At 44.5% G+C, this 14047-nt stretch overlaps 1 protein-coding gene across 1 annotated transcript in view; it reads right to left on the reverse strand.

Annotated features, from left to right (window-relative positions):
- The window catches only part of LOC147893132 (monooxygenase 2-like), an 87086-nt gene extending 78015 nt beyond the window's left edge, over positions 1-9071 (reverse strand). The window contains exons 1-4 of the mRNA XM_087387595.1: positions 8736-9071; positions 8355-8501; positions 7538-7600; positions 6460-6625 (exon numbers count right to left, since the gene is read on the reverse strand). Of these exons, the coding sequence (XP_087243721.1) occupies positions 6460-6625; positions 7538-7600; positions 8355-8501; positions 8736-9013 (654 nt within the window). The 5' untranslated portion in view covers positions 9014-9071. The remainder of the gene's footprint in view (positions 1-6459; positions 6626-7537; positions 7601-8354; positions 8502-8735) is intronic.
- Positions 9072-14047: the final 4976 nt, after the last annotated feature.

A 14047-nucleotide genomic window follows, 5' to 3' on the forward strand; every position in this document is an offset into this window, starting at 1 on the left:
CTCTGCCAACACTTTGGGCCTCAACTGTTTCATGACACACAATCTGCCATGCATCATCAGAAATCCGTCTTTGAGAGTATAGTGCTCATGCCTCTGTCTATCGACGAACTGATCATAAATCTGTGAAAAATCAGCATCATTGGCATATTGATCCTTCATGGCATCAAGCTCATCATGATATGCAATGGTCACTGCTGAAACTTGTGGCTTAACAGACACTGCATCTAGAGTGGGCTTGTGTGAGAGTGCATCTGCAACAACATTCTTCTTCCCAAGCACATGGACAATCTGAAAATGAAACATAGAAAGAAAATTTGCCCACCTCATATGCTTCTCAGACAACTTTCTCTGAGTGAGAAAGTACCGCAGTAATTGATGATCGGTTTCAACATGAAAATCAGCACCCAAAAGATAATGCTTCCATGTCGAAAGAGCATGGATGACAGCCAACATCTCTTTCTCATAGATGCCAAAATTCATTTCAGCATCCTAGAGCACTCTACTCTCGTATGCCACAACTCTTCCATCTTGCATAAGTACCCCTCCTACGCTGTTCCCACATGCATCTGCTTGGACAGCGAAGGGTTTGCGAAGATCTAGCAAAATAATCACAGAGCTGAGCAAAATCGCTCCTTCAGTAGGTCAAAAGCTGCAATTTCTTTGGGACCCCATCTGAAAGTGACCCCTTTCTTCTGTAAGGCATGTAAAGGAGATGCAATCTCTGCCAAATACCGAATGAACCTCCTATAGTATGAGCACAAGCCCAAAAAGCTGCATACTTCATGGATGTTCTTCAAGTGTGGCCAATTCCTGATGGCCTCTACTTTGGCAGGGTCCATCCTAACTCCATCCTAGGAAACAATGTGCCCGAGAAAATGGATCTCATGCATGAAGAATTCACTTTTCTTGGCATTGACAAGCAGCTTATGCTTCCGTAGCTCCTCGAGAACAATTGCCAGGTGCTTCCTATGTTCGGCCTCATCCTGAGAGAACATGATGATGTCATCGAAGAAAGTGCCAACAAAGGCTCCGTGCTCTCTAAAAATCATGTTCATCATTCTGTTGAAGGTGGCAGGTGCATTGGTTAACCCAAATGGCATGACAAGAAACTCGTACAGACCAAATGTGGTACGAAATGCTGTTTTGTGAACATCCTCTGGCTGAATTCTGATCAAGTGATAACCACTCTTCAGATCAATGTGGCTGAACATTCCAGACCCCTATAACCTATCCAAAATATCATCTATCCGAGGTATAGGGAATTTGTTCTTAATGGTAATCTTATTGAGGGCTCTATAGTCAATGCACATCCGCCAAGATCCTTCTTCTGGACCAAGAGCACGGGTGAGCAGTAAGGTGAAGAGCTGGGCTGAATCAGCCCCTTCTCCAGCAGGTCCTTGACCTGGTTCATAATTTCCTCTTGCTGGGCTGCACTGACCCTGTAACGAGGTCGGTTAGGAGGACTGCTACCAGTGATTATATCTATCGTGTGGTCTTCTGGCCTTTCAAGGGGCAACTCTTGTGGAAGTGAGTCAGAAAAACAGTCTGTCCGCTGTTTTTCCAGCTTAGAAAAATGAAACTCTTCTTCTACTGACTTCTTTTCAGATGCAAACACTAAGTACGCTGAAAGATGCTTTTTCATTACGTTGCCAATGGCAGAAGCACATACAATAGGGATGGATTCTCCCTTCAATTTAGCATTCAGAACGTGGGTCTTGCCACGGTGAGTGATTATGATTGTTTTATTCTTTGTATCCAAAACAGCCCCAACACAAAAGTGCCAAGGTATCCCCAATAACACATCACAACCATTCAACGGCCTAATGTAGAACTCTTCTATGTCCACGTAGCTCTGAATATTCATCCGCAGCTTGCCTATCACCGAAGTAACTCACTGGCTGAGTCCCAGACAACAAGCCATATCTGCATCACACAAAGGACCCATCTCTTCTGCCCTTATTCCTAACTTTCCAGCCAGCTCTGGAGAGATAAAATTGGCCTTGGCTCCCGGATCGAAAAACATCACAGCTGTCTAGTCTCTTATCTTGCCCAATGCCCGGCATAACTCTATAGCATCTGTATTCTGCATAACTCTTTAGCATCTGTATTCTGAACAGCCCCAATCAAGTCTCGCAAAAGACCAGCAGTGGGCTTGGGCTTTTTATTCTTCTAATCGGTCCTCTTTTCCTCCTTGTGCTCACCCTGCTCAGAAGGAGGGACCTTCCGCTTCTTATGTGGGCATTCAAAATCCCTGTGGCCTTCCTCCTTGCAAATATAACACTTGTTGGCATCATAGAGAATTTGCTTTTCCTCATCAGACATGCAGGTCGGTACTCACCTCTGTCCTCCAACAAACTTTGCCTCATGGACTGCGAAAACTTTCTTAACTTCTTAGGGGATTCCGTCTTGCTGTCCTTTGACCTTTGATGTCTTGCTGCCCTTTGACCTTGATGTCTCCTATGAACTTCCTTTGAACCCAGAAACTTTCCCTGGCATTAGTGCATAAGCTGTAGTGGCATTCTCAACCAACTGAGACATATTGGAAACCCTTGTCTTCGTGTAGTAGTCCCGAATCTCCTTTGGCAACCTGCAGCAATATCTTTCAATTTGCTCGGACAGCGGTACATGTCTGTAAGAATTCAGTGGCAGTAGGGCTTCCCAAACTTTTTATTGTAGTCCTCCAAATTTCTACAATTTGCAGCATCCAACCTGTACCAGGCGGTCATGATATCCACCTCAAAAGTGGTAGTGAGCCATGCTGCTGAGAAGACCTGCTTGAATTCGACCCAAGTGGTAGGTGCTCTGCCTTGCAAGAGGAGGTTGGTCCACCATTGGAGCGCATTGCCCTTCAAAAAGGTGGCTGCCTTTCGGAGAATGGCACTGGTGCCAATCTCTGTTGGTCTTATGAAATTCTTTGGTTGTAATTTTTTCAAAATCTCATTTCTTGTAATCATAATGACAGGGGATGGTTGCCAGATGTGGGAACAAGGTCAAGATGATGGTGGGGAATGAAGTGGTTGCAATTGGTGCAGTGTGTGTCATAGATCCAGAGATAATAGTCCCTTTTCCAAGCCATCTATCAACACAGTCCTCTACCATATTAAAATCGCCTAGGGAAAAACAATTTCCCTCTGCAGCAAGCAAAGACTCCCATGTATCCTTTCTGTCCTGAATACTATTTGGTGCATAAATATAGATTATAGGCAGCATCAAACTGTTGCACAAATGTCGAAGCCTTCAATCTGTCCTCCATCCCATTGAAAGTCTCAAACTTGACAGTTGCCCCTCCCTCCTTGTAATCTTTCAATTTGACTTTAGGGGTGAGATTGTCATAAACGGGGGGGCTGTAAAAACAGTGGGGGCATCACTGCTCCCGCATTCAAAGCCATTCCAACCGTACCCATGGTGGGGTTTGGCATTCCAAGTCCCACTCCCTGCATCTGTGGCATATTCCAAGTATTGCCCATTGTCCCAGGCATTCCTGTCTACATTCCAGGCTGCATCCCAATGTTTGCGTTACATCATATTGGCATTTGCAGGGGGCATTCCACCCATCATGGGTTGCTGGAAATTCTGCATTCCCGGCTGCGTGCTACCCATAAAGCTACCTGGCATTCCGGGTGCCTCTGCGGATGGTGCTACCATTGCCTGAAAAACTGATCCCCCTCCGAAATATCCTGGATGCATCGTGGGCTGAGGAAGGGCTTGCTGTCCCTGATTGACTGAATGAAAGTTATTGGCATTACCCGCTACAGGGGTGATCGAGGGCATCTCTGACGGCTGTCCACCGAAAGAAACATGCCTAGGAGTCTTCTTATGCTTCTTATGTTTCTTCTGAGATGACTTTTTGCTTCCAAGGGAAGCAACCATAGGGGGAGGAGCTTGCATAATCTCCGTGACAGCATGTTGCAACTGCAACAGGGCTCCCGCTACACTTTGCATTCGTAGCTGAAAAAGTGCCTTGGGATCAAGCTCCTCTGCCTCATCTACCTCATCCTGTGAGTCCTCCGTGGCATGCTCAGGAGAGACTGGATGAGCCCCACTATCCTGCTGGTCATCACCCCCGCTGGTACTGTGCTCCTCTTCAAAGCTCTCTGATGCTTTGTCTTCGTCCTGCCCCTCCTGCTCTAAAATGGTCAATGACCTCTCACGTTGTGACATGCTTGCTAAGATTGATAGCTATAGCAACAATTGCACTGAAGGTGTCCTTCACCCAACACTGCCAGGGCTCACCTCTGTAGGAAGATGGTGACAATCCCAACAATGGAACCACTGAAACCGGCCTTCGATAAACAAAAGGGCAGTGATCTTCTTCTACTCAGTCATAAACTTCATAAATGGCCGCAATGCAAGCTTCAATCACTTCAATCACTTAGCACAACTTAGAAACAAGCTTCAACAACGAGAAAGGTGAGGCTAGAATGCCCCTGCTCAATGAAAATAGTACACAGTGCACCCACTGGCCCCAAATGCCTTGGCGCCCCTTACGGTATTTATTTAATGCTTCTAAATGGAAATGCTTTACAACAAGGATTCAACCCTGCACCGTTCTTCTCTACAAATCCTCTACTTGTCTTCAAGGCATCTAGTCCAAGCGCACAACTAGAATTCCCACTGGCCAGGCATACTCGGGCATTCACTTCTGATCTGACACAACTTAGAGGCATTCAAGCATCCAAACCACTGGTAAACTGAGCTCAAGGCAATCTCAAGGCTATCACATGCATCCAAACTATCCTTAGGCCTTCCACAGGATCACCCTTGCCTTTGGGTGCTTGCTAGAACCTGTAGGAGCCCTGAAAGGACTGCACACAACACACATGCACTGGAAAAAGCTGCAAAGCAAGAAAGAACAAGGAAAAACAGAACCTAGAACCAACTCCCACTGTCTATGGCAGAGGGGCGAGCTCCTTCCTCGCACCTATCCTCTATCCAGGCTCCCCACAGGGTGCACGTGTCTTCCAACAATCAGGAGAAGAGAGAAATGAAGGTAGAGAGCGGAGGGTGAACAAGAAAGAGCTGTAGAGGAAAGATGGTTCACAGACCTGCCCCGAAATGATTGCCTCGGGATCTGTGCCTGAGTCCTCCTAAGAGAGGGTGCCAAAAGCAAAAGGGAAAGTTCCTCCTGCAGCCTGCACTAGTCCAGAACAGCTCCAGAAGCCACCACGCAGCCAGAAACATGTGCACAAAGGTCCAGCACAGCAAAAGACAACCCTGGGCACTTGCTGGAAGCAACTGAACACGTCTGTACGGACGTCCGTACAATCTGTATGAAAATTTTCAGAAAGTTCAAAAATGACTTTTGGCACTTCCTAGAAGTGAGTACTAACCTTGGAACGGTCAAAAACGGCTGAAAATGGCTGAAAACAGGCTTGAAACAGCTCAAAAACTGCACAAGGACCACTGAAAACGTCCAACACCTCTAGGAGAGTGAGGGGAGAGAGATGGAAGGTGGGGGAAGGGCATGCATACACATGCATGACAAATGGCACCTCCTCCTTGCCATTTGCCCCTTTGTTAAAGTCCTAACCCCCATACCAAGGACAACATTGGTTGTCCTTGGGCCCAACTTTTAGACCCCTCTTTTAAAGCCTTTGCCTTGCCCCTAGGACCTAGTGGTGCACCTAGACTTTGCCCTTGGGAACTTCTAGGAAGTGTGCACTTCCTGTAGCCAGTCCCTCACGACCAAACCATTACAACACTTAACCATGGTTAACCCCAGGTTAAGCGTAGGTTGAGTTACGAAGATACTTTACATCACTTTTCACGTCCTCGTGACACCTGCAACAATCAAGGCCCGCCACTCCCTCACATTGTTTGTGTAGTGGAGACCCAAATAGGATCCCACCGTGATATTCCATGTAGCAGTAAGAAGCACCATCTCGATCGACCCTTCATTCTTCATTCCCCTAGATGCTCCATCGAATAACAGAACTGTCTGTATCTTTGAGATGGTGGACCAACAAGGACCATTTAATCCCCTAATATCTGGTTCTCAGTATCTTGCATTTCCATGCAATTTATTGAGATGTTATCAAACCATAATGATCTTCCATACAAGATTGGTGCAGACGGAGGGGATGCAAACAGCTGTTCACTGGCTGCAGTTTTGGGCAGTTTTGGGCACAAATGTCACACGAAGTACAGTGTATGTAATCCTCACACAAGCACATGGCCAGTGAGATTGAATAAGGCAGCAGGTGGTGTGCTTAAGCAGTTAATTCATACTCAGAACAGTACTAACACATGCTAATTGAGGAAACCCAATTTGAAGCTTCGTATGGCTGCAAATGGGGATGGCCTTAACACAGCCTTACAAACCATGACAATGGCAGGACAAAGAATGTGAATGAGCGTGCGTGCGGGGGGGGGATTTGTTTACGTTAAGGTGCCAGGTGGAGGGATGTGAATTCACATGTGCACGTTTGTGTGTGATCTGTATTGCAAGAGAAAATAAACCTTTGTTTGTATTATTGACCCATTCTGAAGCTGAACTTCAGTATAGCCTGCATCAACTTTTCTGATGCGAACAACTTGTGCATTGTAATAAACAGTATCAGGTGGTAAGGGCTCTTTGAGAGCTTCAAGCAATGCCTTTCTCTCAACTCCACGCAACTCAGCATCCCTGCTATCAAAAGATTGTCAATGATTATGCCACATATTTAGTGATGATGCTGTAAATCGACTATTAATGTTTCCAGTGTCATAAACCATCGCGACAGCAAAATAATCCTTCCTATCAATCATTCCTGCCAATCAAGGAAACCAAAGGCTGAACAATCCTAATTCTTTCCAAATCATTCCTACCAATCAAGGAAACCAAAGGCTGAACAATCCTAATTCTTTCCAAATCATTCCTACCAATAAAGGAAACCAAAGGCTGAGTGATCCTAATTTCCAGACGTCCTGTGAGGCAAATTGTTTGTTTTTTTGTTTTGAAAGCCGGCTTTCTGTATACATACAAATACCCACCAGATCTTTCATGGAGAACTCCTTCCCCCAACAACTGTGTAGCTGTCAAGTCCCAGCTTAATTTGGTGGATACAGCCCAAGCTTCCAAAAAGGCAAGGAATATGTCTCAACGCTTAAATGCAACCAACACGGAAACAATCTTACATGACTTCTCTTCCACGTAAAGTGACTTCTATTAGGATATAAGTTAAACCAAAAGGTGGTATTTTATCAGGACACAACCACAGCAGCATCGCAACCACCCTCTGCCTGCATTCACGGTTGGCTCACCCGGTTTTCCATGATCCCTCATCACCTTACTTCAATATGTATTGGTCAAATTTGGGGTTTATAGTGACTAGAAAATGTAAGTAGCCTCCATGCCAAAAGGTCTAGTATATCATATTTGCTTTTCTGAGCACTTTAATTTGGCTGTAAAGTTAAACAACCCATTAAGCACCAGCTGTACAAAATTTGATTAATTCCTCGCTCTTTGTTCTCCTCACGGCAAGATTGCCAGTTACATAAAGACCTACATTTTAGTTGTCCTTGAAGTCATACATAAATTGGTTATAACACGACATACCCGGTAGCTTCATGAAGGCCCCTGCTTACTAGGCATTTACCATCTGCTGCATACAGCTCAATTCTGCACATATCATTATAAATTTTGATAAGCTCTCACAAATCACAAAGTGCGGATGAAATTGATAACCTGAACGATACTAGTGTATTTTGTTAGTATAGAGCAGCTCGATGCTCTCAAGAAAGTTAAGCATTCGCAATGAAATAGGGTACACCTAAGCACCACAGCAGACGGGAAAAACAATGTCTTGTCATTTCATGCCTATCCTCAGGGTATAACCAAACAGGTGGCCTTTCGAACGGTGTGAGCTAATTGCTGCTGGATTGAAATCATTCCTGACGGGCAACATGTACGCAGAACACAAGACAAAGGCCTATCATTTCATCCACAGCCTCAGCGTAAAACCTATCAGGGGCCTTTGAAAGTGTGTTTAATAGCTGATGTGTTGAAATTATTCGTGATTGGTGGCCCACACATGAAAAAACTAGTAGCCATTAAATGTTTTTATTAGACGAAGCGACGATCATCGTAGCGGAGAGGGGATTGAAAGCATGCATGAAACTCGGCTTGGTTCTCATGAAATTGGAAAGCTACCGAAGCACAAGCTACAGCCACAACCGAGGAAATTTCACTTCGCACGCTAACATGCGAGAGCAGAGCATGTAATCTGCAGTAAAGCTAAGAAATTTTCTCGCCACAATGTGAAGGGCTCTGTCCATTGGTGAACAGGGTGAAGGATCATCAGTTGCAAAACGGGATGCCAAACCAAAAGGCATCATTCTTCAACTTCATGGACAAGGAATTGAGGCGAGCTTACGCCTCTAGTTTCTGAAACTTCTTCCGTAGGCCTTCGGCGACCCCAAGGGCTTGAAGTGCCCGCCATGCGTTCGTCCAGATACCGATAGTCGACCCAGCTGTCCTGAGTGTATCGGCTTGCTCTAGCACTCTCGATTTCACTCCCAATCTGCGCGTGCAAAAGAAAAACAGTTGGTGGCAACCATTGAGGACATGTGATTAGCTAGAAGAATACAGCAGGCTAGTAGTCTTGAGACTTTCACTCGTTAAAAGGCCATGTCATGAGCCTCAACTTCGCAAATGATGGAAGATTTCCACATTGATACATCATCGGCAGACACCAATTGGGATGTGTGTGCATCAGCATTAACGACTTGAATGCAGGAGAAGGAAACGAAAGAACCTGTGAAGAGCCAATGCGGTAGCCAAGCCTGCGATACCAGCTCCAACAATCACGACATCTTCAAGGAGCGGAAAGGGAGGGGGAGCGACAGCGGCAGAAGAAGCGACGGAGCTCGAAGCAAGGGAGGAAGAGGCAGGAATGGGAGCGATGGAAGGGGCTGTGAGGCGAGGGAAGGGACGAAGCCGGCGATGTCTACGCAAGAAAAGGCGCAGTGGTGAGGGAGGAGGTGGCGATGGAGGCAAGCAATGAAGAGAGCAGGGGAGAGTGACACTGTCCATGCTGAAACAGCGTTACAAAACTACTTATTTAAGTTTGGGTTCGACACACACACACACAGGGATCACACGCATCGATCAAGAGATTTCGGGAGCAGAAATCTGCTCTTGTTCAACTCAAGATGAGACGCACTTCATTCAATCCTTGTGAGTCCACCCATGCGGTCTCCATTGCGGTTTGTCGCCCCCCTCGGCTTTGTTAGCACTCTTGGAAGCACTTCATTCATCTTGACAATCGTTTGCATTTGGCAGAACTTAAGGCAGTGCTCACAAGTACTTGTACTGACTTGTTTTGGAGAGCTCTTCAACTGCTCCAAGTGCCACAGTCCAAGATAAACACCAATCCACAGTGGATTGGATTGGGTATGTAGAGAAAGATCTGGCAAAAGTTGGTTGAGCAGGCTAGGGCTTTAGATAGAACAACGCTCAAAAAGTGGAGGAAAGAGCATGGCTTTGGTGGTGCTGAGAGCACACAACTTGAGCATTTCAGGTTTAAGTCTCAATCCACCGAAGGTTTTTGCACACACATGCACCTAGATGATGCATTGAAAGGTGTTCTTGAGATGGAAAGATGTGGCCGAAGTTGGATTTAGAAAATTCTGTATATTGTGTTGAGAGAATTTTTCGTTTATTATTTCTGTACAGTTCATTGTGAGCTTGAGTGTTCATTATTTCGTGAGAGAAAGAGAGAGTCTCTTGAGTGTTTTCTTTGAGAGATTTATGTCTTCATTGAGAGAGAGAGATCTTTGTTTTTTTTTTAAGAGTGTTAGTGGATTCTTCCCTTCGCTTGAGAGTTCCAAAAGATATGCTTGCTGAATTGGGATAGAGAGGATCGGAACCAATTCTAGAGGGAAAAGTATCTGGGTCCATTGCTTGAGAGTCTTTTGAGAGGGAGAAGTCCTATGTGTGAGAAGTAGAGGTAGTAGAAGCAAGCATGCAAGCCTACTACAACTCTCAAAGGCTCCAAGGCAAGTGACCCACGACCATGCAAAGCTTCGACCCACAGCACGCTTGCCTTGCATATCCTTGCTAGCTGCTCCAAGCAACATGTTGAGATATCAAGCTCCACTCGTGATATGCCAGGGTGACCGTTGTGCATTTATGTCATCGACTTGTTAGCTGCGAATGCGGTTGGTACGCCGCCCATGAATAATAGCTGGATGATAGCTATCTTTATGTACTCTAGTTAGTGGCTCAGTTAGTATGCCACCTAGGTTAGCTGAGTTTGGTTTGAGACCCACATATAGGGTTCACTTATTCCTTTTGTACTAAGAGAGAGTTCTTTTGGCTTTCACAACTAAGAAGAGGAAAACTGTTTTCAACCTCCACCTTTGTGTGTATTCCCCCATTGTGTATGTGAGAAAGCTACAAGTGAGACTCCTTACTTCTCTCCCACTCTCTTCACATGGTATCAGAGCTCGGTTCGTGGTAAGGAGCTCAAAAAAGCAAACCAAGTTCGCGGTGTCTTGGTAAGAGGATCAGTGCTGCTTTCCTTTTTCGAGTTTGGGAGCAAATCTCTGCAGGTAGCACAGCCGGAAAGTGCAAGAGTGCACTGTCTCAGATTGGGATGCCCTTCGCAGTGCGGCGAGAGGGTAGTATATGATGCGGGCAAGGGCAAAGCCCTTGGTGACATTATTTTTCTGATTCGAGGCCATTTTGAGGCCTGTTTTGGTGGCGGAAGTTTTCCGCAGGCACTCAGGAAAGTGCCCTGTTTTTGTTGTGCGACCACTGTTCTGCAGGTCGGTGAAAAGTTGCCGCAAAAATTGCATCGTATGCTTGTGCGCAGAGATATTGGGAGTGACATAATCATTCTTATTGCCTATTGATGCATAATCATCACTAGGAAGTGACTATGTGGTCATGTTTCCTTGTCTTTCACCACATGCATGCATGCAGGTCAAAAAACATGCTATATAGTGACCCGTATCTGCTTGCCTAAAGTCGCTATATAGTGACCCTTATCAGATTGGTAATGGTCATTATATAGTGACACTGAGACACTTTCCTATAGCGACGTTTTACAGAGAGTTTTTTTCCCATACCAACCTTAAAAGATAGCTTTTCCCAATGATAATTTTTTTTTCATTTTCATACATGTTTGATCCTTTGAGAGAATAAAAGTACAAGAGCATGTACATCAAGCCTTTGAAGCTCATATATTCATGTCCAAGTTTGAGATGAAAAAAATTGTGGAGGAGTGTGGAGTCAAGAGTGTGGAATAAGGAGGATGTAGACATATGGAAAAGAGAGGGTCCCTATGGGCTCCATATGGGGAGACTCTTGACTTTCTCAATATTTTAAGAGTCTTGAGCATCTTTTGATTGGACACATGGTAAGAGTACCTAGAAAGGACATGGATGGTGACATACAGGCTTATGTGATTGATGGGGAAAGGAATCTATAGGCAACAATTGTAAATGGGTGAAGGAGGGTGACAAAATCTCTATAAAAGGAGCCCTCCTCTCCATTGGTCAACATCTCTTCCACCATTAGGCTTCATGTTGCTGTAGCTCTAGTCTCCTCAAGCCTCTTCCATGAGCCTTCTCTTCCTCTTGTAGATATTCTATGTAGACTCTTGAGTCCATCTCTCTCTAGTTCATTCTCTCTCTATGAGTAGTCTTGGGGCTTCCGCTCCCTCTTGTACACATGATACCACTTTCGTCAGTTTTGCAGATTTGCCCTTGTGAGGCAGAAGTTGTGTTTTTTGCAGTGTTCTGTAATGGCGTCTGATGCTCTTTCACATATTGTCACTGAAAAGCTTGACAAGAACAACTTCCAAGCATGGAAGTTTAGAATGACGAATTTCCTTAAAGGAAAAGGCTATTAGGAGTTCATTATTGGAGTTAAACAAGAACCAGTTATTCCTAATGTTGCCAATCAATAGGAGTTGCAGGCATTTAAAGGATGGCATGAGAGAGCCATAAAAGTTATGTACTGGCTGTCTATTAGTATTTCAGATTCTATGATTGTGCATATTTAGGATGCAAGCACGCCGAAGGAGGCGTGGGATACTTTGACAAAAATGTATAGCACAAATACGCAAGCTAGGAAAATGCAGCTCAAGCAGGAGTTGCATAATGTGCAAAGAGAAAATATGAGCATCAATGACTACCACATGAAGGTGAAGAAGATTGTGGATGCACTTGCTTCCATTGGGTCGCCAGTGGAAGATGATTATTTAGTTTCTATGACCTTGAATGGTCTAGGAAAGGATTATGCACAGTTCCGGACATCCATTGCCGTCCGTGAAAAATTTCCTGATTTTGAGGAGTTGATTGCTCTTCTAATTTCTGAAGAGCAGAGAAATGGTGGTGCATCTTCTTCAGGAGGAACTTCAAAAGAAACTATCTTCTACTCAAATGCTGGAAGAGGTAGAGGCAGAGGTAGAGCAGGCCAATCTGGAGGCTGTGGCAGAAATCAGAATATGTAGCAAATTCAAGAAAACCAGTCCTATGGAGGAGGACGTGGTAACCTTAGCGGCAGGGGGAGCCAAAGAGGTTGTGGTGAATGGCAGAGAGGCCAAATGCAAATAGCAATGTTGAATGCTACTACTGTGGTAAAATGGGTCATATGGTTAAAGACTGCTATAAAAAGTAGAATGACATCATGACTGGAAAATTGCAGCAAGGCAATTATGCATCCTCTAGTAGACAGGGAGATGACAGAAATGAGCATCTGTTTATGGTGCAGCACATGACCAATTCTGTGACAAGTGCAGAAGAAAACAATGATGTGTGGTATGTTGACTCAGGTGTGTCAAACCACATGATAGGCCATGCAGAATGGATGCAGGATGCAAGGAAAATGGAAAGACCAGGATTTGTGGAGACTGGTGATGATACTGCACATCCTATTGTGTAGATTGGTAAAGTTCCTTTGTCTATGCATGATGGAAAAAAGAAATACCTATCTGATGTATTTCATTCCTAAATATCACCAAGAACCTGGTTTCTCTTGGTCAAATGGTTGAGCAGCGCTTGCAGGTCAGATTTAATCCTCATGGATGCTTTGTTGAAAATATGAAAAATAAAGGTCGCTTGATAGCAAAATCGAAGAAGAAGGGCAGGATGTTTACGTTGGATGCGGACATGCCTGAATTGAGTGCAACAATGTTTGCACATGGGACTAGTGTAGTTGCAGATATTGATATCTGGCATAAACGCATTGGTCATGCTAATGTACAGCGACTTAAATTAATTCAGACCCAAAATATTGTTGCAGGATTGCCTAAGTTCAAGGTTGCAGAAATGCATAAGGTATGTAAAGCCTGTCAATTTGGAAAACAAGCAAGGAAACCATTTCCTAGACATGTTCAAGAGAGTAAGAAGCCATTGGAATTAACCCACTCTGATGTGTGGACTACAGCAGAAAAGTTTGGGTGTATTTTATGAAAAAGAAAAGTGAAGTGTTTGGGCATTTCAAAGCTTTTAAAGCTATGGTTGAAAAAGAAACAAGCTTGCAAATAAGATGCCTAAGGTCAGATGGAGGGGGAGAATACCTCTCAAATGAGTTTGCAAGGTTCCTGCAGGAGCATGGCATAAAGTAGCAATATTCATGCAGTCATACCCCATAGCAAAATGGACTTGCAGAAAGGAAAAACATGCATATTGGAGAGATATCTCGTGCCATGCTCAACGAAAAAGACTTGCTAGATTATTATTGGGCTAAAGCAGTTGCTACAGCAGTCTACATAATGAATAGGACTCCCAATGCAGCAATACATGGCATGACGCCAGAGGAGAGGTATACTGGTAGGAAACCAGATATTTCTCATTTGAAAGTTTTTGGTTGCATTGCCTATGTTCATGTGCCAAATGAGTTGAGATCCAAGTTGGATCCAAAAGCTGAGAAGTGCATCTTTATTGGTTATTCTCTTCAGCAGAAAGGGTATAGATGCTATAACCCTTCTACTCGTAAGTTTACAGTGAGTAGAGATGTTGTTTTTGATGAGATGAGCAACTGGTATAAACCAGTAAATGTGATTGATGATGTAGATGCACAAAATGGTAATGCTGCACAGAATTCACAGCAGCAATC

The sequence above is a fragment of the Dipteris shenzhenensis genome, chromosome 16, assembly GCF_047967505.1.
Source record: "Dipteris shenzhenensis isolate YYH24624 ecotype China chromosome 16, Dip_SZ_1.0, whole genome shotgun sequence".
Classification (NCBI taxonomy): domain Eukaryota; kingdom Viridiplantae; phylum Streptophyta; class Polypodiopsida; order Gleicheniales; family Dipteridaceae; genus Dipteris; species Dipteris shenzhenensis.